Source organism: Argopecten irradians, chromosome 2 (assembly GCF_041381155.1).
Source record: "Argopecten irradians isolate NY chromosome 2, Ai_NY, whole genome shotgun sequence".
Taxonomy (NCBI): domain Eukaryota; kingdom Metazoa; phylum Mollusca; class Bivalvia; order Pectinida; family Pectinidae; genus Argopecten; species Argopecten irradians.
In genome coordinates, this window is record NC_091135.1 from 42,084,589 (window position 1) to 42,110,419 (window position 25,831).

The 25,831-nt window shown below is 35.4% G+C and overlaps 1 protein-coding gene across 1 annotated transcript; it reads left to right on the plus strand.

The window, feature by feature from the left end:
- LOC138315543 (ubiquitin carboxyl-terminal hydrolase CYLD-like) lies at window positions 1-25,657 on the plus strand. The gene is given in 14 exon segments (XM_069256643.1): window positions 1-867; window positions 5,132-5,440; window positions 5,911-6,040; window positions 6,495-6,842; window positions 10,428-10,648; window positions 11,222-11,362; window positions 11,364-11,653; window positions 18,259-18,350; window positions 18,913-18,979; window positions 19,261-19,396; window positions 19,825-19,933; window positions 20,934-21,049; window positions 21,407-21,647; window positions 22,161-25,657. Coding segments are annotated over 14 exon segments (2,844 nt in total). The 5' UTR covers window positions 1-414; the 3' UTR covers window positions 22,352-25,657.
- The last annotated feature ends 174 nt before the right edge of the window (window positions 25,658-25,831 follow it).

The following is a 25,831-nucleotide window of genomic DNA, read 5'->3' on the forward strand; positions in this document are numbered from 1 at the left end:
AGTAACAGTAGGCTAGGTCTGCGGAAATCCATGTCCTAAAATACAACTCGAAAGGGATTCCCTCGGGTCACAGAGACGCTTGAAACGGTCACCAAGGTGCGGCTTCGTACAAAACGATCGCATGATCTTGATGAGTCATTGACGTTGAATTTCGGAATTTCCAGCGTTGTTTCCAGATCCAGTGACGAAAGTTACAACATTGTGTACCCTACATCGAAAACTACGTCATAGTTAAACGTGTACGGTGGTTTTTTTCTTCCGGAATGTGTATGTTCCTTGTTGAATTTAAGTACGTCTTACTATGGATTCACGTTGATGTTTAAAAAAAACCCGCCTACACTGAACAAGCAAGTGGTACTGTAGATTTACCTTCGCTCATCCAACACCTGTATCAAGAAAGGATAAACTTATGTAATGTCAAACCAAGATCGAGATGTATACTACATTTTACTTGTCAGAAAGATAGGTAGAAAGAAGGAACGGTCTATTTTAAGGCCATCTAATTCAGAGGTTGAAGTTTTGCCAGGAAGTTTACTAGTTCACATTGAAGAAACTTACAACAAACATGAACAACTAGTTTGGATTTTGGAGTTATTGGAACCTGAAAGTACCGAAGTGGAGTGTTATTTTGATGAAATACAGCAGCTTAAACACCAAGAACTTAACTTACTTCAACCTATCCCTGTCCTAAGTGAACGTGTGACTGTTTTTCATGACAAAACATGGCTTAATGAAGGGGTGACTTTAAGTGTAGGGGATCCTGTTATAGTATCTCTTAAAGGCAATCCTGACTTAGCTGGTACACTGAGATACAAAGGTGTACTGAAAGATAATACTGGTATTCAGTTTGGTGTTGAACTTTCAAGGGTAAGCATATTAAAGGAGTTGTTGCCCTTTACTAAACAAGCAACAAGTTTTTTTCCAGAGTTTGCAGTCTTTGCGGATTACTGACATCTTAGACATTATACCATCTTTGTCGAAAACTGATCTGGCAGGATTCATCGACTGATTCAGATTGACAGTTGACCTAACTGAACATTTAAAAAAAAAAAAATGCATGGGTAAACAGGGTAATGCATGTACACATGTAATTATGTTTGTGTTATATTACTATATTGAATTCATTCCTGTCTGTCTAAAAGGTGTCAACAAAGGGCATGCACAATTATTTTTGCATTTGACAGATATATGCTGATGTATTCCTAACTACAAATTCTAAAAATGTAAATAAATAAATTAAGCAAAAGAAAAGTGCAGTAAGATATGGTTAAGACAAATCCAGCCATGTCATGTAATGACGTGCTATGTTTGTTGGTTGAGGAAAACAGGAACCGGAGAAAAACCCCAGACCAGCAGTCAGTCCCTGACAACTGCCCCACATGGGATTCAAACTCACGACCCAGAGATGGAGGCTAGGCTTTGGTAATATCTTGGAACACCTTAACCACTTGGCCATCCTTAAATGACATTGGAAGAACAGAATGTTAAACCAATCAATTATATAAAAAAAAAAAAAAAAGGAACAACAAAAAACTGCAATCAACTTATTGGCAATGAACTTGATGGAGAATGAAAATTATGTTATAAACATGAATTTGTTGTAATCGTGTTCATTATAACTTAAACTGTGTTTGTACGCAGTTAACAGCACTTTTGTCCCTGTGATTAATCACCTTTAATTTCCTCAATAAACTGACATCTCAGAGATACCTCTTCAGTCTTAGTTACGTCAGTATTTAAAAGCTAAAATTTCAGCACAATTAAATGATAAAGATGCATCATGTAAGTTTAAGCTTAAGATGTTATTGGATCCCCCTGGTGACAGCCTTTTTGTACCAAAAAGATGAATGATTTCCAACCTGATAAATTGTTGCACTAACATTAGTATGAATATTTTATTAATACCCAACTTAATTATCTGACCAGAAACCAAAAATGAAAAGATCTTTTCAATGAAATTCTAAGACACTAAATCAAAAGTTTTCTCAAAATCACCCAACATAGCCTTCCAGGAACTTTTTTTTTCGTTTACAGTACATTATATTGAATTAAATCATACAGAATTACTTTAAAATTTTCAAAAACATTTTAAACTAGCGCTGTAAAACCATCAGTATCAGGATTTTTGTTAAAAAGTTACCCTTGCTTCATGTTGTGTAATTACCAAGGTGCTGCGATGGTTGAGTGGTTACAATGTTTGGTCATATTACCACAAGCCCTCCATCTCACCAACAAACTGGGCATGTCCTTAAGGGCTGTTGATAGGACGTTAAACTAATAAAACCAAAATAAACCAAAGTGTAATTACCTGGTATCTTCCAATTTTTCAAACACATGACCATCAATTCTGCAGACATCATAATCGTTAAATATTGTATATCACCCAAATTGATATCTTTCAAAACACTAATAGTGGACCTGACATAGAATTTCTCCTCGCTGTGTTAACCCTTCCATTATCCACTTGAAGCTTTGGTCCCTGGAATCTATAATTAAGCACATTGAATTCCCCCAGTTTACATCTTCAGTCCATATATTTTGCTTAATTATTATATAGCCAATTAATTCATAACATGATTAAGGTTTTCAACAATACATGATATAAATTATTAAGAATCTGAATTATAACATGAATTTTTAATACCGTAATTAGCTTATCATCTTTTGTAATTACCATGGCCATTCTGCCACTAAGTCTTAGAATAGATATAGATGTCTAGTGTATACATTGACTTGCAATATTTACATTGTATGAGCTAGGGCAAAGTTTACTTTTTAAAGGGTATTCTACCTATAGGTAGAACTTTAAAATATTGTCACATAAATTTGATCCTATTCAAGTTCAGCCTGAAAACAAACTATGTATACATATCCTGTAATGTCCATATTTCACAGGAGAATTGACATGAAAGCCTTCAATGTATTAAAGACATATTTCAGTATTTTAATAATAAACTTCCAAAGTACTAGATATTTTAACAACCAATTTAACATGTTACATGTGATGAAACAAATAACACATTTTTTGCATGATACGGCACACTTTTTTGTTGACTTTTGTACTTACAACCCTATAATTTAAACAGCTTTTTTATTGACCTCATTGTAATTCAATGGTTTGCTTTTTTGGCCTAAAGCAATTTACTTAAAAAAAAAGCTTGTAAAACAAGCTTGTACTATACGTTTTTGGGTTTTCCAACGAAAATATTTTCCTGTTTATTCACAAAGTTCTATGAATCTGATGTTTTTGAAGTTAATGAATTTCTTATGGGTTATCAACTCCATATATGAAATACTTCCTGCCTGGTACTTATCTCAGATGGAAAAGAATTGTGACCACTGTGACTTTATAAAGCTATGTTTGTTACTCATAGAACTCCATTGTTTTATTTAGGTGTTCTATAATCATCTAGGTCAAAACTCTACCATGTTTAATTTCTGTATCAAAAATCTATAACGACATGTCTTTCTATACTAATATAGACACAACTACTCTTTTGTTGTATTGTCACATATAAGACAAAGAATAGTCCCATCAGTAACACTACCATATTAACTTATTCATTTTATAAAAACACATTTTTGTTCTTAACCATTTTGACTTGTTTATCATCTTTTAAATGCCCTTGAAATTACATACAGGTATACCCATCATATAAATAATGGATAATTTTTAGAAGTGTTTTTTTTTTTTTTTTTTTTTTTTTAAACATGGATATCAATCAATTTGATTTTCTTTAAAGATGCTCCACCGCTGACAAATGATATTTTTTCACTATCAAAAACACGAGCAGGCGATTTAGTATTTTTCTTCAGTTACAGTTACAAAAGTTATTTAGTTTACACCATTACCACAATTGAAAAGTTTGAGCTTCTAATTTTACTTCAAGTTAAAGTTACAAAAAATAATATTAATTGCATCCCGAAAAAAATCCGTGGCACTATATCCTATATGGAATTAAGTACTGATTGCGCATGCACCAAAGGCAAAATAAATTATTTTATATCATTTTTTGTGTTATTAGACATATATATATACGATTTAACACCAATTGTTGTTCAAGTGATTAATATCATTTATGCTCTGTCGGTGTTGGAGCATCTTTAAATTATTTTGATGTTTAAGCATTGATGTCACTTTTTTTAAAATTTTATCGGGGTATGGAAAAAAAATTTGTTTGCAAACTGTGTGAATCCACGTAGCGGATTCTCACAAAAGTGTTTTTTTTTTTTTTTAATTTAAAAATAGTGACATCAATACTTATAATTAATTTTATACTCTATTTGATAAAATGAAGTATGTTTAAAAGAAACATTATAGTGGTTTTTTAAGGGATTCTTTTTTCCGAATCGATAAACGTCAATGTCTATTGTGACGTCAGGATAATGTCTGGGTTTCGCGCCATTCTCAGATTTTTTTCATAGTACTAGTGGTATGCAAAAAAATATTGGCCAATCAGAACACCAGATTAAGTATGAAAACAAAGAAAAATTAATAATTGTTGATTTAATTGAACGAATAATTTGAAGAATTCTATTTGAAAAAATCAAATGAACTTATGTCCCTTGAAGTTTCTTAATCAAAATAAATGCTTCATGATTCCCTTTCTGCAGATGGGTAGAAAATTGTCAAATTGACTCAACTTATTATATAGTATGTACATGTACATACAATTAATGACTGAGTTATGTTACAGTGTATGTCTTTAGCAGACTTGAGTATGGCAGTTTTCCAATAGATAAGATTTGACATTTATGCAACTGCGGCTCCTCCATAGCTTGAAAGGAATTTCTTTGAATAATAAAGTTCTTTCATGCAGGAATTTGAAAGGTCCATCAAATGCAAAATAAGAACTGCAGTAAATGAAATCTAAATGTTAACCACTAGTTTCTATTTATTATGATACAAATATAAAAACTCAATGAGATCTTATTTGTTTTTGAAAACATGTATCCATGTGCTTGCTAAATTTGATATCTTGCTACAATATCCATGTTCTTGCTTTTATGTATACATAAAAATAGCCAGTGATGCATATTATAGAAATTGCTAAAAAAACTAAACAAAAAAACCCCAAGAAGTGATTCAAATACCTATATCTAATTATATAAATACTTTTTCATTTTTCAGGAAAATCGAGGTAAAGGAACATGTGATGGTGTATTTCGTAAAAAACGGTACTTTACAACTGAACTAAATTCTTCAGTGTTTGTGCCATTGAATAAGATTCGAAGAGACCTTACTAAGCCAGCTAGCCATGGGACTGGAGGAGCTACAGGCTTTGCGAATGAACAGCAGACGTTTTCTGAGTATCATGATTTACGAGAGAAGGATCGCGTGGTATGGATGAGTGACAGTGGACCTGAGTATGGGGTAGTTAAATGGATTGGCATTTTACCAGATTCTCGAAATCAGGAAGTGACTGTTGGTGTTGAATTTGTAAGTGTTTAGTTTGTTTTTGTGGAAAGAAAATCATTTCTGCTGTGAATTCTACAAGGACTGTATGTTGGATGTATTTTATACATCGCCTGTTAGATTCCTGTTCTCAGATCACTTGTAAAATTAAAAGCAAAATTTTGTATCTAATGTTTACCAATTGAATTTAGTGGGTATATATGTTCATTTAAAAGAGATTTATTGCTTAAATACATTGGATATAATATTCATGATATGTACATCCTGATCTTAAACTTATATATATAACTTGAAGAACCTGATTATTTTGGGTATGGTATACATAATTTATTGTGGCCATACTTAAAAGTAGATTAAATTTTATTCTTAAACTTGGAGATTCAAACCTACATGTATAGCCTATAACATATGATTTGACTGGATCCATAGTAAATACCTGCATATGTTAATCAGTTGTCTTGGGGGTTTGATGAAAAGTGTTTTCTATTTTCCAGGATAACCCAGTTGGTTCAGGGACGGGAAAATATAAAAATACGCGTCTTTTCTACGCAAAAGCACAACATGCTTCCCTAGTACCTATAATGGGCCTTATAAAAGCTGATGATGTCGCAGTCCGAGATACAAGTGAGTAATATTCTATTGCTTGAAATGCTTGGAAATTGAGTTGATTTTGTAAGGTCTTGTCACAGCTTGTGACAGTGTGATTTGGATTTATAGATTGATGAGAATTATAAAAGAAGAAAAAAATCACTAAAAGATAATGTAACCTGGCCTAACAGCCTGTAACCTAAACCCCCTTAAACTTTTGGTATTTAAGATGAAATTATTTCGAACATATGAAGTAGTAGTACCATTATAGTATAAATGTGATGCTTGATCAAACGAAATTACTGAAGTTTCCATTCCATAACTTTACATGCATGCTGCTTGGCCATGTGTTTTGTTCGCTATTTTGATGATACAGAAATAAAGAAATAGGAATATTTGTATATGTGTGTGTGTTTTAGCATGCGAATTGTGGTTTGGTTACTGTTATTTATCCATCCTTGTCTTGTGACCTGTATTCCAAACCTTCCAGCTCCTAACTATGGGGATAGCAACAAGATATTCCTGGAAGGTTCCAACACTTCACCAGAGATGCTCAGAGAACAGGAAAAACTTTTACTTGAGGCCGAGAAACGTAAGATGTCTCAACAGAATACGGAAAAATATGGTTCACAACAGCAAATTTCCAAACAAGGAACACAGCATAGGGATGAACACTTTAATCGATTGGATGATAAAAATAAAGTAACTGCAGACGTGCATGCTCCTCCGAAACAAATAGGGATGACTAAACCAATGTATCGACAAACTGAGCTTACGGAGGACTCAACTAAAGGGCAGGCACTGAACCCTGTGTATGAATATAATAGGAAAAATCAAGGTAGGATTTCAAAATCTGGCATGTATAATAATTTCTTAGGTTTATTTATTAATTTATGTTATTGCTGTGTTTTAATATCTAAATCACTATCACTAGATATCGCTCTACTGTATCCTGTTAAGTGCATGGACCTAAATGTTGATCTTTGTCAACCAAAGTGTCCAGACTAGCAACTGAATGTATCCTAGACTTATAAGGTTCTTGTGCCTGTACTCAACACACAAATATGTCCAAATTAACACAGTTCTCTTTCACATGCTAACCAAACAAATGTACATTTAGTTCAGACTATTCAAGTTATACTATACTTTCAAATCTTAGTGTCTACAAAAAATATTTTTTATACAGTACAAGCAAATGAAAGTGGCCTCACAAAAAAAATCTGGTACTGCAAAGTTTTATTGTACACCCAAGGTATCAAAGCAAATTTGATTCTACTGGACAAGGTTCCACTGGTCATAAAACCATTGGGTGTGGACAAAATAGTTCTGTTGTAACTAGCAATCATCATGTCTACACAAACAAAATTCTACTGTGCTTACCCAAAAGTCAAATTATTTAGACATTAATAAACACTCTGCTGTACATGTACGCACTAGCAATCTCTGTTTAGTGTCTATAAGGCAAACACAGATCTACTGTATACACAAACCAAGTTATAAAGAAATTAGGTGTAATAGTACATCATTGTATGATGATGGATTATGGTGTGTTGAGTAGGACAGAGACAAAGCCTCTCTCTGTGTACCAGGTATTGTAGTTTTGTTAGCTGACTAAGCTTCTCACACACCTAGTGTCCATCTTCAGTAGTTATCTAGCTGCAGTGCTTAATGAATTGAATGCAAGAGAAGCAATACATAAATATAAGCCACACAGCAATCCTATAAAACAAACCTATAATTGTCTGTAGGCATAAAGGATGCATGTGTGACTGACTATGAAAGATCTCTTTAATGTTTCAAGCAAATAATCAGCACTACTGTTGTATTTGCGTAGCTGTACAGCAACTCCTTAAATCAGGTAGTATTGTGCATGCCTAGCCAATCAAAGTTCTCTCATCCTATTTGGCCAATCAAAGTTATCTCATTCTATGTTGGCCAGCCAAAATCTATTCATCCTATGTTTGGCCAATAAAAGCCCTTTCATCCATTTGGCTATTCAAAGTCCATATATCCCAAGTTTGGCTGATCAAAGCCCTTTTCATCCTATTTTTGGCCGATCAAAGTCCATTCATCCTATGTTTGGCCAGTCAAAGTCCATTCATCCTATATTTGGCCAATCAAAGTATCTCATCCAATGTATGGCCAATCAAAGCCTTTCATCCTATGCTTGCATGGCCAAACAAAGTATCTAATTCTATGTTTGGCCGATCAAAGCCCTTTCATCCTATGTTTGGCCAATAAAAGCCCTTTATATGTTTGGCAAATCAAAATCCATTCATCCTATGTTTGGCCAATCAAAGTCCATTCATCCTATGTTTGGCCAGTCAAAGTCCATTCATCCTATGTTTGGTCAATCAAAGCCCTTTATATGTTTGGCAAATAAAAATCCATTTATCCTATGTTTGGCCAGTCAAAGTCCATTCAACCTATGTTTGACCGATCAAAGTCCATTCATCCTATGTTTGGCCAATTAAAGTCCATTTATCTTATGTTTGGCCACTCAAAGCATCTCACCCTATGTTTGGCCAGTCAAAGTCCATTCATCCTATGTTTGGCCAGTCAAAGTCCATTCATCCTACGTTTAGCCAATCAAAGTATCTCATCCAATGTTTGACTGGTCAAAGTTCATTCATCATATGTTTGGCCAGTCAAAGTCCATTCATCCTATGTTTGACCACTCAAAGCATCTCATCCTATGTTTGGCCAGTCAAAGTCCATTCATCCTATATTTGGCCAATCAAAGCCCTTTATATGTTTGGCAAATCAAAATCCATTTATCCTATGTTTGGCCAGTCAAAGTCGATTCAACCTATGTTTGACCAATCAAAGTCCATTCATCCTATGTTTGGCCAATCAAAGTTTGTCATCCTATATTTGGCCAATCATAGTCCTCTCATCCTTTAATTGGCCAGTCAAAGTCATTTCCAAAGGGACCTTGCACAAATTTCTAACCAAAAGTATTTATTTATATATATATGTTATAGTATCAAAGGTATGAACTCTACGGTAGAGAAAAACTGAAGTAATATTTATATGTTTGGACAATCAAAATCCTTTCATCCTATATTTGGCCTCCTATGTTTGACCAGTCAAAGTCCATTTATCATAAGTTTGGCCAATCAAAGTTTCTCATCCTGTCTTTGGCCGGTCAAAGTTTCTCATCCTTTGTTTGGCCAATCAAAGTTTATCCTATGTTTGGCTAATCCAAAGTTTCTCATCCTATGTCAGGCTAATCCAAAGTTTCTCATTCAATGTTAGGCTAATCCAAAGTTTCTCATCCTTTGTTTGGCCAATCAAAGTTTTCATCCTATGTTTGGCTAATCCAAAGTTTCTCATCCTATGTTTTGATCAAAGGAATTAAGCTGCATGTTCTGCATAATGCTGGAAAAAGTTTCCTCTCTTTTTCATGTGCATGGCTTATTTGCAGATACCAAGTATGGTGTGTCTGTGTCATATAAAAATAACACAAAGTCAGATTGGCTTTAATATGACACAATGATATATATAACTTGAAGTCACCAGAATGAATCGTGACCACAATATAGTGTATATTTGTAGCCTTGGATGTGGTACACTCGATGGCTATAATGTTTCTACAGCAGGGATTATTGGTTAAATTTTGTTTTCTTTGCCGGTCTTAGATATAAGACTTGAATAGTTTGGTAACCAATGAAACTGTAATGTTGAATATTGGTAACTTTATGACAACCTAATAAAACTTGCCTTCAGATACACATATCTATAAATTTAAAAATATACAATGTATGTCAAAAAATTGGGAATCCCGTTTTCGTCATAACGAAAACACTGGAAAACCAGGATCCTATGTCTATCTTAATACAGGAAGTTGTTCTTGGTGAGTGTTACTGTAATATATGGTAACTGATAGCTAGGCAAACATAAAAATTCAGGAATGTTAGGACAGAGTAGGTATCTATATACTTAAGTTACAACTTTACTGCATAGTTTAGTTTAGTTTTTAAAGATACAAAAATGTATAATAAATCAATGAAATTAATGCTTGCCTTTATTTTGAAATGTAAAATGCTTTAGATGGAAGAGCATATTTATAGTTCTAGAAATAGATGTCCCATAGCTATGTATGCTTATTGATGACTGATGAGAAAACAACATGGCTGACAGGTGGCCATTTTGAATATTGATGTTTAACTTTTTAATTTGATTACATTTTCAGACTAGTAAATGACTAATAATGCATGTGCTTGGTTATCTTTAGGGATTATACTGGATGAGGTTGGTTATTGGTTCGTCTGTCGACACAATGATCCTCCTTACCTGCTCGAGGGTTTTCAAGGAAACTTTTTTAATATTACATTATCTTAAGCTTTAATATACTTTAAAAATAATCATCTACATTGATTTTCTTTGATCTCAACTATCAATCTATTTTTTTTCTGTTTAGACATGTCTCCATTAGAACCTGTGAAACGCGAGTCTCTAGATCAGCCTGGCAGTGGGGGGAGACGTGGGCAGGAGTCAGCCATCCCTAACGCTGACCCTGACCTTGAAGTAGGATCAATGGTTGAAGTGATGAACAATCCACCATTGTATGGGGTCATCAAATGGACTGGTTATCTGCCAGACCAGAAGAAGCCTCTCAAGATAATAGCTGGACTTGAAATGGTTAGTATGATTGCATTACCCTTGGCTGTCCTATTGCTTTGTTGCATGCCATTCAGTCCTGTTCCAATTCTGTATAGAGGAAGGGCCATCAATTGTACCACAGATACTTTTAGTTGAGAAAGTTTCATGGAATATTTGTATTTGTAGAAGTATGTAAAAATATCATATAATACCTAGCTCTTTTGTACAGATTAGAGGATAATGGAACACTGGTTGTGGTTTAGATGAAGGTTATCCTCAATACTCTAGGGGTTACTATTACTGACATTATATCTGCCAGTAATAGTAACCTCTGAAGTTTCGAGGATGGGTGAATGTTAGAGACCCATATTGCTTATTGCTGGGTCTTTGTTGTCACTAATGCCTTAGATACTGCAGTTATTTCTCCACTTTTCAAAGCTTAACATTTTATACCCTTCAATGACCCATTATCATATTAGGACATGCAACACAAGTGCGTAGAATAAGCATCATTTTTCAAATTAATATTTTTTATTTTTTTTTTTTTCGTTTTGAAAGGTGAAAGCAATGTATTGGTTGACATTCCATCAAAGCTCTCTTTACATTTCATAGGAAGAAGAAATATCTGCAGGAACTGATGGCACTTTTGGTCAACATCGTATGTTTACCTGTGCACCGAGGAAAGCTTTTTTTGTTCCGCTGTATAAGTGTCGGAAGGACAAGAGATTTGTAGAAAGCAAGATGTCTATAGAAGATGGATGCCATGGGAAACTTTGGAAGAATAGAAACTCCAGATGTTCCTGGAAATATTTCTCCGCCAGATTCCATGGAAGAAACTGATATAAAGCGTAGAGTATGTGGTAAAGAAAGGGGCATTCAAGGTCACCATAATTCTTGTTATCTAGACGCTACTTTGTTCTCTATGTTCTACTTCACCACGGTGTTTGATGGTATTCTATACAGACCTAAACGTAGTGATGACCTTCCCGAGTATGAGGAGGTGAAGCAGGTTATAAAGGAGGGAATCGTGAATCCACTTAGAAGGTAAGATCCTGTTTTTATCTCTCCTTTTTCTGTTCATATCTGATCCAATTCAGGGCTTTTGCCAGATGATACATACACGCTAAGATCGCCAACAACAAGGTCCAATGACCTTAAAATTGGAGGGGTTACTTATTAGAGTAATACTTCTAGGGGGCTCATTCAAGTTTGACAGTGGATATATATGATACAGGAAGTGCAGGAAGTCCATTTCACAGCATAGTCACTGCCGTTTTATTTTTTTCAAAACACTTTAAATCCATGTAGATAAGTGGGACTCTTATCAAGATATGTGCTGTTATTTGGTCACATACAGTGTTATCTTGTAACTGGCTATCTCGTAACTGGCTATCTAATATTTAACTAGCTATCTTGTATCTAGCAATTTTGTAACTGGTTATTTTGTTACTGGCTATCTTGTGACTGGCTATCTTAAAACTAGCTATCTTTTAACTGGCTATCTAGTAAATGGCTATTATATAAATCTAATATATCAAATGAAATATTTGTAGGTACGTATACTTTCCTTTATGATTTGGAGTTTTCAATTCAGTACATGGGTAGAAACATTCATGTAAAATTTGTTGTTTTTATATACATTGTTAAAAAGCAACTATGAAAACAACAAGCGTTTACAATAAAATTGAACTGAAATCCTGTAACTGGCTGTTGTAACAGGATAACTGTATTTTCCAAATGATTAAAGATGCTCCACCGTCGACGATTGGTATTTTTTTCTCCATTAAAAACATTAGCAGACAATTATTAGCTCACCTGGCCCGAAGGGCCGGTGAGCTTATGCCATGGCGCGGCGTCCGTCGTCCGTCGTCCGTCCGTCCGTCCGTCCGTCTGTCTGTCCGTCAACATTTCCTTTAAATCGCTACTAGTCATAGAGTTCTGCATGGATTGTGACCAAATTTGGCCACAAACATCCTTGGGGGAAGGGGAACAGAACTTGTATAAATTTTGGCTCTGAGCCCCTGGGGGCAGGAGGGGCGGGGCCCAATAGGGGAAATAAAGGTAAATCCTATAAATCGCTACTAGTCATAGAGTTCTGCATGGATTGTAACCAAATTTGGCCACAAGCATCCTTGGGGGAAGGTGAACAGAGCTTGTATAAATTTTGGCTCTGAGCCCCGGGGGCAGGAGGGGCGGGGCCCAATAGGGGAAATAAAGGTAAATCCTATAAATCGCTACTTGTCCTAGAGTTCTGCATGGATTGTGACCAAATTTGGCCACAAACATCCTTAGGAGAAGGTGAACAGAACTTGTATAAATTTTGGCTCTGAGCCCCTGGGGGCAGGAGGGGCGGAGCCCAATAGGGGAAATAAAGGTAAATCCTGTAAATCACTACTAGTCATAGAGTTCTGCATGGATTGTGACCAAATTTGACCACAAACATTCTTTGGGGAAGGGGAACAGAACTTGTATAAATTATGGCTCTGACCCCCCGGGGGCAGGAGGGGCGGGGCCCAATATGGGAAATAAAGGTAAATCCTATAAATCGCTACTAGTCCTAGAGTTCTGCATGGATTGTGACCAAATTTGGCCACAAACATCCTTAGGAGAAGGGGAACAGAACTTGTATACATTTTGGCTCTGACCCCCTGGGGGCAGGAGGGGCGGAGCCCAATAGGGGAAATAAAGGTAAATCCTATAAATCGCTACTAGTCATAGAGTTCTGCATGGATTGTAACCAAATTTGGCCACAAGCATCCTTGGGGGAAGGGGAACAGAACTTGTATAAATTTTGGCTCTGAGCCCCCGGGGGCAGGAGGGGCGGGGCCCAATAGGGGAAATAAAGGTAAATCCTATAAATCGCTACTTGTCCTAGAGTTCTGCATGGATTGTGACCAAATTTGGCCACAAACATCCTTGGGAGAAGGGGAACAGAACTTGTATACATTTTGGCTCTGACCCCCTGGGGGCAGGAGGGGCGGGGCCCAATATAGGAAATAAAGGTAAATCCTATAAATCGCTACTAGTCATAGAGTTCTTCATGGATTGTAACCAAATTTGGCCACAAACATTCTTTGGGGAAGGGGAACAGAACTTGTATAAAATTTGGCTCTGACCCCCGGGGGGCAGGAGGGGCGGGGCCCAATAGGGGAAATAAAGGTAAATCCTATAAATCGCTACTAGTCATAGAGTTCTGCATGGATTGTAACCAAATTTGGCCACAAACATCCTTGGGGGAAGGGGAACAGAACTTGTATAAATTTTGGCTCTGAGCCCCTGGGGGCAGGAGGGGCGGGGCCCAATAGGGGAAATAAAGGTAAATCCTATAAATCGCTACTAGTCATAGAGTTCTGCATGGATTGTAACCAAATTTGGCCACAAGCATCCTTGGGGGAAGGGGAACAGAACTTGTATAAATTTTGGCTCTGAGCCCCCGGGGGCAGGAGGGGCGGGGCCCAATAGGGGAAATAAAGGTAAATCCTATAAATCGCTACTTGTCCTAGAGTTCTGCATGGATTGTGACCAAAATTTGGCCACAAACATCCTTGGGAGAAGGGGAACAGAACTTGTATACATTTTGGCTCTGACCCCCTGGGGGCAGGAGGGGCGGGGCCCAATATAGGAAATAAAGGTAAATCCTATAAATCGCTACTAGTCATAGAGTTCTTCATGGATTGTAACCAAATTTGGCCACAAACATTCTTTGGGGAAGGGGAACAGAACTTGTATAAAATTTGGCTCTGACCCCCCGGGGGCAGGAGGGGCGGGGCCCAATAGGGGAAATAAAGGTAAATCCTATAAATCGCTACTAGTCATAGAGTTCTGCATGGATTGTAACCAAATTTGGCCACAAGCATCCTTGGGGGAAGGGGAACAGAACTTGTATAGATTTTGGCTCTGCGCCCCCGGGGGCAGGAGGGGGGGCGGGGCCCAATAGGGGAAATAAAGGTAAATCCTATAAATCGCTACTTGTCCTAGAGTTCTGCATGGATTGTAACCAAATTTGGCCACAAACATCCTTGGGAGATGGGGAACAGAACTTGTATAAATTTTGGCTCTGACCCCCAGGGGGCAGGAGGGGCGGGGCCCAATATAGGAAATAAAGGTAAATCCTATAAATCGCTACTAGTCATAGAGTTCTTCATGGATTGTAACCAAATTTGGCCACAAACATTCTTTGGGGAAGGGGAACAGAACTTGTATAAAATTTGGCTCTGACCCCCCAGGGGCAGGAGGGGCGGGGCCCATTAGGGGAAATAGAGGTAAATCCTATAAATCGCTACTTGTCCTAGAGTTCTGCATGGATTGTAACCAAATTTGGCCACAAACATCCTTGGGGGAAGGGGAACAGAACTTGTATAAATTTTGGCTCTGAGCCCCTGGGGGCAGGAGGGGCGGGGCCCAATAGGGGAAATAAAGGTAAATCCTATAAATCGCTACTTGTCATAGAGTTCTGCATGGATTGTAACCAAATTTGGCCACAAGCATCCTTGGGGGAAGGGGAACAGAACTTGTATAAATTTTGGCTCTGAGCCCCCGGGGGCAGGAGGGGTGGGGCCCAATAGGGGAAATAAAGGTAAATCCTATAAATCGTAACTTGTCCTAGAGTTCTGCATGGATTGTGACCAAATTTGGCCACAAACATCCTTAGGAGAAGGGGAACAGAACTTGTATACATTTTGGCTCTGACCCCCCAGGGGCAGGAGGGGCCGGGCCCAATAGGGGAAATAAAGGTAAATCCTATAAATCGCTACTTGTCCTAGAGTTCTGCATGGATTGTGACAAAATTTGGCCACAAACATCCTTGGGGGAAGGGGAACAGAACTTGTATAAATTTTGGCTCTGACCCCCTGGGGGCAGGAGGGGCGGAGCCCAATAGGGGAAATAAAGGTAAATCCTATAAATCACTACTAGTCATAGAGTTCTGCATGGATTGTAACCAAATTTGACCACAAACATTCTTTGGGGAAGGGGAACAGAACCTGTATAAATTTTGACTCTGACCCCCCGGGGGCAGGAGGGGCGGGGCCCAATATGGGAAATAAAGGTAAATCCTATAAATCGCTACTTGTCCTAGAGTTCTGCATGGATTGTGACCAAATTTGGCCACAAACATCCTTTGGAGAAGGGGAACAGAACTTGTATAAATTTTGGCTCTGACCCCCCAGGGGCAGGAGGGGCGGGGCCCAATAGGGGAAATAAAGGTAAATCCAATAAATCGCTACTAGTCATAGAGTTCTGCATGGATTATAACCAAATTTGGCCACAAACATCCTTGGGGGAAGGTGAACAGAGCTTGTATAAATTTTGGCTCTGACCCCCAGGGGGCAGGAATGGTGGGGCCCAATAGGGGAATTAGAGGTAAATATTCAAATTTCTTCAGAAAATAAACAATGAACCTGTATCCAGAATATTACTTGGCATTACAAACCAGGTGAGCGATACAGGCCCTCTGGGCCTATTATTATATCATTGGAAAGTTTAAGCTTAACTCTTATTTTGATTGAAGATGAAAATATTAAAAATAATTAATTGCATCCCGAAAAAATCCCATTACACTATGCCTTAAATGGACCTAAGTAATGATTGTGCATGCACCAAAAGGAAAATGAATTATTTCATATGCATTTGTGTGTTAGTTAGACACATAAAAACATGATCATACATATGTACATTAGTTATTATTTATTCAAATGATGGATATTGTTTATGCTCTGTCAGAGGTGGAGCATCTTTATTCAACCAGACAATTTGTTAAAAGCTAGTATACAATAGATGTGTTTTGCTGTATATTGGAAATCAAGTTTGGAATTCAAACCTCATTTAATGGATCAAATATGGTAGTAAAACTGTGAGGATATATAGTCAGGGCAATAAAAATCTTTTATTGGGAATTCCCCCTGTGCATATAAACACACCTGAGTCAGGCAGGATATAGATGTAACTATTTATAGACATGATGATATAAAGAGGATAGTCTTAATTTACTATTTGTAAGAGTCATAAGATGTTGACTTTATCACAGTCTGGCTGCTCTGAGGGTGTTAAACCACAAATATTTGTTTGTTGTTGTCTAGAGTTAGTATTTCGGTTATCTGAGTAACACCTTGTAATATGAGTCATTGTTGTATATATAAAAGTCTGCAGCCTGTATGCATACATGTTTCTGAACACCAGTATAAAGGGGAAATCTTAGAAAATACTTCAGTACTTTCGTTACATGTGCCTACCAATAAAATATATACAAACAAGCATGCAATGTTCAAAATAAAATAAAATTATTAATTTTGCCCACTCACTAGAGGCCTATCAATATTAAAAATTGTTTTTAAGTGTGTCAACTTTATTTCATTCTCAAAATAGCTTCACCATTCATGCTTCCCAAATGTATTGTTAATACACAAAATAAAAAAAAATGTTCAGTATGGAAAGTTGATGTCATTAAACTGTACATCACTCAGCACTGTGATGTTCAAATGGCGGACTTTAGTAAGTCTCCCTACATGTACACTGTGTAATACCAGCTAGGTGAATCCCCAGTTTCACTTGCTATATTTATGTCCTGACAAATTTCCTGTGTGTATACATGTATAGATTATTCAATGTCTCTGTAAGATCAATGGCTTGTTATATAAATATGGCAGATTGTTATCAAGATCATATCACAGGTATATACATACAATGTACATATCATATAGCCTATCTGACATATGCAGTTCATTGCTTCCATTCATATACTGCTAAGTTACTGTTGACATTGTGTACTATATATATTCAGATTATTTAATCTTTGTCTCCGTCAATATGTACATAAGCAAAGCAATCTTAATTTAATTCATTTATCATCACAAACCATTTCTACTGTTCTTAACTTTTAAGCTTATTACAATTTCAAAGAAAAAAACACAAAAGTCAGCAAATGATTTATAGGTTGATAGAGATGATAAAGTATAATTGCTTATTAGTAAATGGAAGCGATAACTGAAATATATATATTTTACCTATTTTATCGACAATAAGCCCCCTACCCAAGAAATAGATGTTGAGATTTTCAGTGGAGGGGTTATATCACTGAATATAGCTAGAATACAGAAATAAAGTGGCAATATATACATAGTTAGTTAACCCTTTTAAAGTAGATGTTATGCTACTTTTCTTATGATTAAAAATTAATTTCATTTGATTATGTTTGTTTTCATTTCATGACTCCACTGAATTAGGATGTAATATAAGCTTTTTGATGGATTGAATGATAAATACTGTGTGCATGTATTACTTATTGCTTACCTTATTGATGAATAATATAGAGGGAGTAAAAACTTATTAGTGTGATAAATTCATAATATTGCTTATTGTCATCATATATTTCGACTTTGCATCTGCCCTTGTGGGTTATAGGTATTGGTTGTGAGGTCATTCTTTCATTTCGTGAAGAACACTCACATTGTTTTCTCTGAAAAAATAACATTGTGCTCGTAAATACATGATGTCAAAATAAATACCCAACCACAAGGACAGATAACTGTAAAATGTAAATGCAGAATTTATGTAAATGAGAAAATACACTAAATTGTGGGATAAATTTGATGGATAAAGAGGATAAATAATATGATTTATGTACTTAAAACTCATGTTTTAATTCCTTGCAGGTACCATTATGTACGGGCAGACAAAGTGATGCGATTACGACAGTTGTTACATAAACTAGGAAATATCCCTGGCATGATGAGCGAGGAAAAAGGTAACGGTATCCAAAGATAATCAGAGGTCATCTGAAGTGAGGTTGAGGATACCTACATTCTGATGCCCATGTAATATTTATCAGACTCCATGGGCTTTCATGAGCTTTAGCATAGACACGGGAAGTCATAGTGCTTTCTTAGGCTCTAATGATATCAATGTAGAAATACACAGAACTAATAATTCCATTTAATTGTGAATGAATGAATGACAATATCTTTCCAAGCTAAACATAAGGATTGGACCCGAGATATTAAAACTCATAAGTCCTCTCCTAAATACATAATAATAACATAGAGACATTGCATATATGCATGTACATGTCCTGCCTCATCCTGGTTTTAGGTGGAGTCAGGGATATTTACAATTATCTTACAGACATTTCTGGTGCTTACCTACATGTTAACCATTAATTCTAGAAAATGCAGGCAAAATTGTAATACAAGAACTGCTGTCTTATGATATGTCATGTACTTCACATACATACTACTGAGTATCAAAACTAATTGATGGAAAACTTTTAAAATTCCATAGATAACTTTTGATATGTTTTGTGTTTTCAGATCCTGAAGAGTTCCTTAGTTTGTTACTGAATCAGATCACTAAGGCAGACCCACTATTACATATAAGGTCAGTATCTACGCCTCAAAGCAGAACACTTAATGTACGGTATAGCCAGTGACATTTGTGAGGATGTTATTTTATGAGGCATTGTTATGACAAACAAATTTGGACCATAAAAACTTTTATTGACTATATTTAAATTATTAGTTTCTCATTTTAAATTGTAATCATGATTTTTTTTTCTGCGAAAAATATACATGTTATGTATTGCCTGTTAAACTCCCTCTAAGTTCTCACTTATTAACAAAATCAGGGTTTACCTACATTAAATGACCTTTGGTTGACAGGTCAGAAGAAGGTCAGGAAGTGCAGCACGCGTTTTTATACCAGCTTATCATGGAGAAAGACGAACGTCTCCTACTGCCAACCACACAACAACTATTTGAGCTGTCCTTCTTGCAAATGGGGGTTAAACTACAGGAGGTAAGTTTCTATGTACGGAACCCTGAATTACTGTAAAGAAAATACGAATATATACTTCAAAACTTTCAATGAAATTTAGTTTTATCTGTATTACATTATAATTTGAACAATCTGGCTGTATGTAAACCTACAGAAGGCTGTTGTATTCCTCTGACCTGTGTAACATTTCTTACCATGATTAATCACTAATTATCACAAGTGTTGAGTACTCTGCCTTCCTCGAAATTCTAGGGGCTATTATCACTGTTATTATTCACATGTGGATAATAACCCATGTGGAGAATCGAGAATGTATATATGAAGCAGTAAGGGCTTAATATAATTAATGTACACTACATTATTATTAGTGTATATTTACATGTTTATATATATATTTATTTATATGTTCGAATGCCAGAAATAAAAACTTGATACCTGCTCCATTGTAGAGACCATCCTGTCTGATCATCCAGATGCCTAGGTTTGGAAAGGATTATAAGATGTATGACAGAATCGTTCCCAGTCTAGAACTAGATATATCTGATGTCCTGGATTGTGGTGAGTGCCAACGCCTGTAAATACTGCAGGATATATGTTCTTGAATATAAAAAAAATAATGATTATTTGAAACAAATATATGAAATTTTCAAATTGTCATAATTTTCTTCAAAATCCCATTTAAAGATGGAAAACATGGTAGAGAATTGAACTGTATTTAATTGTTATTTACACAAATTTTAAAGAGAAGAACATTTTCATATAGATTTTTACCTTGATACTCAATAAGAAAAAGTGTTTAAAAATACAATAGAGATAGTGGATGCCTTTGTTTTGAATGAAGTGATGAAAAATAAGTGATGAATATTAATTAAGTACATATCATATGTAATGCAATTTAAAAATATTTCAAGAAGAATTTTCAGGAATCTTTCAATTTAGAAAATTTCTGCAAAATTTTGTTCAAGGGACAATTAAGTCTAAGAGTACATTAAAATTTGCACATATATCAGAAACAAACCAGTTGTAACAGAAATTAGATTAGTTCGTTTTACTGTGACATGCCAGAAAAGCCAACTGTAGTGAAATATTCAAACTCGCTTACTGTCCGCCATTACGCATAGTGGTCGGATGTCTTGTATATGCCGAACCCTGGTCCTTGCCAGTGTAGTAAAGAAATTTTTGTTAGACGCATGGTCTTGTCTTAAAATAACTTATCGACTCCTCAGTGGTTATGTATTGCATTTGTTTAACATGCGTGACTTTCGCTCGGGTATGGGTACAGCGTACATATTGTACCTGCTTAATCGTATTGATCAACGATTTGGGATTTCAACGGTATTAATCAAAATACTTAACAATGTCATGAAATTTGTCAATATTTCTTGTTATATGTTTCATAAGGAATGCAGAACAATATATTTATGTCATATTTTGCTTCGTGGTAATGTAAAAGAATTAGCCTCACTGAATTGTCCCTTTAATAATCACTTCCTTTACTTTGTATTATCCTTACCTTGCAACATAGAGAGGTGTTGATATAACAAGGTTTTTGTTACAGCACCACGAGACTGTATTATTTGTGGAGACCTGGCCATGTTTGAATGTAAGGATTGTTACAACACACATGGAGCTGGGCTCAATACAATCGCCTTCTGTGAAGGTTGTAAACAAATGGTGAGGAAGATTTTCATTGAAAAATGCAATACCAATGTTTGTGAGATCTACATACGACTTTTGATGAGAAAATGACTGAATGTTCTCACACAATTTGATGACATAACAATATATACTTTTTAACAATAGCAGCAATCAATTGATTTTCACAATGCATGCAATGCAATTATGGACATAACAATATATACTTTTTAACAATAGCAAAGAACAATGCAATGCAAAAAGATGGAATTTCACGAATTGTGTTTATCAATTTTATCAATTGCTATAAACTTTAATGAACATGTATGCCCAAATGTTTTCTCTAAGAATAAAAGAAGATTTTCACTATTCCTATTCCACTGACCTTGGTTTCAGAGTCATATGCATAAGTTACGTCAACACCACAAGCCCAGGAAGATTTCCGTGCCACAAGAATATCGTGAGAGGCACAGCCATCAAAAGGTTGTTACTGGACAAAATCCTTCAATACCTCGTGAAAAAATGGAACTTTTTGCTGTAGTTTGTATTCAAACAAGCCATTATGTGTCTTTTGTGAAGTGTGGCAAAGGAAAGGGTGCTCCATGGTTGTTTTTCGACTCTATGGCTGACAGAATGGGTGAGTGATTTTAGTGTAACGCTTTTCAAAATAGTGAATTATGTCAATATTTTAAAGGTGCTACACCACTGACGAATGGTATTTTTTTAGCTATTAAAAACAGGAGCAGACGAATAAGTATTAGTATTTTTCTTCAGTTACAAAAGTTACTTACTTTAGACCAATACCACCATTGAAAAGTTTGAGCTTCTTATTTAACTTCAAGATGAAAATATTAAAAATACAGCTGTAATTAATTGCATCACGAACAAACTTCATGACACTATTCCCTTTATAGAATGAAGTACTGATTGCGCATGTATGTATTTTTGTAGGTATGTCCAAAATTAAGCATCAGTTATTGTTCAAATGGTGGGTAACGTTTATGCTCTGTTGGTGATGGAGCATCTTTTTAGTAATGGATAGATAAGAGATGCTTATTTCTGTTTTGATTTAGCACCACAAAACTGCAAAGTAACCTGGATTACTATAGAGGATTTAACATAATTCTAGAATTAATTTTGTCTGTTTCAGGTGAGCAGAGTGGTTATAATATCCCTGAAGTAAAGCTTTGTAAGGACTTGTCACAGTGGCTATCAGAGGATTACCAGTCAGAGATAATGCGTCATCGAGATGATAGAGAACTTCCAGAACACATGCGTAGACTTCTGTGTGATGCCTACATGTGCATGTATCAAAATCCTGAAGTGTCTATGTTTAAGTGATTAAATTTTTCTTCTCTAAATTACACCATGAGCTTCAGACTGAGATAACCCATTCGTATTGATACAGTGTCAAGCTCCTCTATGGAGTACCTAGATGACAACAAAGATGCTTTGATGTTATGTTAGTGATGCAGGATAATTCTGGTAGTTTAGAACAAGGTTAGATATCAATGATTAGAACACACATCATACCTTATCAACGTGACTGACAGCATGAGAGAGCAGCTCCCATTGAATGTCAACAGTAAGAGAGAACAGCCCTCATTCAATGTCAACAGCATATGCGAGCAGTTTCCTTTGGATGTCAAACAAAGCGTTTGGCAGCATAAAAGATCAGTTGCCATTGGATGTCAAAGGGAAGTGTTTGGCAGCATAAGAGAACAGTTGCCATTGCATGTCAAAGGGAAGTGTTTGGCAGCATAAAAGAACAATTGCAATTGGATGTCAAAGGGAAGCGTTTGGCAGCATAAAAGAACAGTTGCCATTGAATGTCAAAGGGAAGTGTTTGGCAGCATAAGAGAACAGTTGCCATTGAATGTCAAAGGGAAGTGTTTGGCAGCATAAGAGAACAGTTGCCATTGAATGTCAAAGGGAAGTGTTTGGCAGCATAAAAGAACAGTTGCAATTGGATGTCAAAGGGAAGTGTTTGGCAGCATAAAAGAACAGTTGTAATTTGATGTCAAAGGGAAGCATTTGGCAGTATAAAAGAACAGTTGCCATTGGATGTCAAAGGGAAGTGTTTGGCAGCATAAAAGAACAGTTGCCATTGAATGTCAAAGGGAAGTGTTTGGCAGCATAAAAGAACAGTTGCCATTGGATGTCAAAGGGAAACTGACTGGCAAATTAGAGAATAGCTGTGATCAGCTTCAACATTGGAGATAGATGTGACCACTGTCCATGTGGATGATTTTAATTTGTTGCAATATTTGGAACAGCTATGATTTGCTGTCTCAGCAGTGATAGCTGCTACTGGCTGACTGTCCACCTTGAAGCTTTCAGTAGTTCTGATAGGCTCTAATTGAAACATTTATGACTGGCTACCAGAATTTTAATGATCATCCTGTAGTGATGAAAGTAAATGACTATTCCTGTTTTGGAATCATCATTATTGGATTTATACATATTTTCAAACATCAAATATATTGATTTAAAAAATTTAACGGGTTGAGAGGGGGCTTTTCAGGGGAAAAAATCAGAAATATTTGCAAATTGATAAAATTTTCTAGTGTTTATTGAAACCTTGATGGTAAATAAATGCAATGATTTGGTTTTATTTTTCTAGCTTAAGTTAGATTGCTAAATTTCTACCAAATTCATTAGAGTATTTGCCCAACTAATTTAAGCAATGTTTTGATGCAGCTCATACAATCGCTGATAACGTTTTAAATTTTGAATAGTATCTAGTACGTATACCTACTTACTGTATGGAGAAAATGTAGGCAGACTACATGTCTGTTATAATGATTAGAATGATGTAACCAGGATTTGTATAAAGTAGCGAAAACTTCAGCGATTTTTAATAATGATATAAATCAGAATGCTTAGTCTTTTTTTCAAATTTTGAAAAAAAGCAGCTGCTTCTTGGATGTTTGAAACATAAGGAATAAATACCAGTATAACTTTATCTACGATCAATTGATACCTAGATGTAATTTTTGCTGGGTCAATTAAAGTTAAATCTTAATGCTTTAGGTTGGTTTTAATTATTCATATGATGGACTTTACTAACTTATGACATCAACTTTGAGTCATCAAGAAGAACTGAACCCTTCTAGAGCTGTAGCTACATATATAGGTATGACTATTCCAAGAAATTTTGTGATAACGGAGAAAATGTCATTATGAACATGTTTGTTGGTGCACAATATTATTAAGTACTCTTGTGGGTTAGTTGAACATAAACTTGAGGTGGGATATTTTCATGCATTTGAAGTAAGAGAACTTACTGGTAATTTTTGACAAATATGAGTTATATTCAACTATTTTTTTCTTGTTTTCATTTCTGTAGTAATCCCCATATCAGATATGGTACGGTTAACCTGGCCTTACTAATAGCCAGATTGGTTTTCTCTTGGCAACCAATAGTTGGATATCGGTGTTTCTTTGTAGTACGAAAAGTGTGATTATATATATGTTGATGTGGCTTGTTTCACATTTGCTTAAAAAAAAGGAGAACAAATTATTCAAGGGTTGGATTGACAAAGCAGAAAATATTTCCTTTGTAAATCCATTCGGAATCTTTACTTTCTCTGTAGAATGTGGAATACAACTTATAAAAGGCTACACTGTCTAAGCTCAGTACTTTCATTATAATGTTGACTGTTATCTCATATTCTTTTTACTGTACATGTATTATAACACATACACACGCACATAGATTATGATACATTAGTTTTGCTAGTGTCTTTGTGAAGAGTATGATACATAGTTCTTTAGAGATTAAAATGTTGTAAATTACTATATTGTGTTTAGTCTGAAAAAGAGTGTCATTGTCATTTTGTTATATTAGACGGTACACTTTTGATTTCAGTGATTCTATTATCTAGAAGAATTGAAGAATAGAATCATCCATATTGTCAGACTTTATGTCTAAATAGAGATTAACATACAGGCCAATGGTATTGAAATAGATAAACAGACATCATGTAAAAGTTCTGTTGAAAGGGTAAGTGTTTTTAATTATGTTTATTGATTTCCTTGTATAATTAGTCCAAATTATTTTGATGTTCTATTATATTTATTGGTCTTGAGCTATAAATGTAGATAAATTTTAGGAAATATGTTTTCTTAAATCATTTTTTAATAAATTTGATTGTTAGTATGCTAATATTTCTTTGTGAAGGTACAAACAACATCAAAACTATTAAGTACTTATATGGTACTTTCCAGCAAGGCCTCTGTGCTTTCTTATGCTTATATATATATATGTGTGTGTGTGTGTACTTATTTTAATGAGCCTGTTTATATATCAATGTTATTACTTTTACTTAGTGTTTTTTGTCAATTTCTTGTGCATTAGAATTGAAAACCATTTAATGTGATATTTATTTCACGAGAAGTGAATCTAAGAAATAGCTGAAATTCACTTTCACTTTCACAGTATGAAGCCTAACTGCCTTGAAGCCATGCTATCATTCTGGATCTACACCTCAATATGTATGAACTAAACACATTTATAATGGCCATATCGACATACATGTATATGACTACATCTTGTGTACCTTTTAAAGCAGTTTTCATGTAAGCAAATTCTTCATTGTATTGTTGTTAAATCTTTGAATAAAAGAACATTGTTTTGATTAAAAACTTTTGGTTTGTTTTATCAGATAACCAATTTCCATACCTGATCTCCTAATGCCTATCATATGTTTTATAATGATCAGAGATGATTACCATACCTGATCTCCTAATGCCTGTCATTTGTTTTATAATGATCAGAGATGATTTACATATCTGATCTCCTGATACCAGTCATATGTA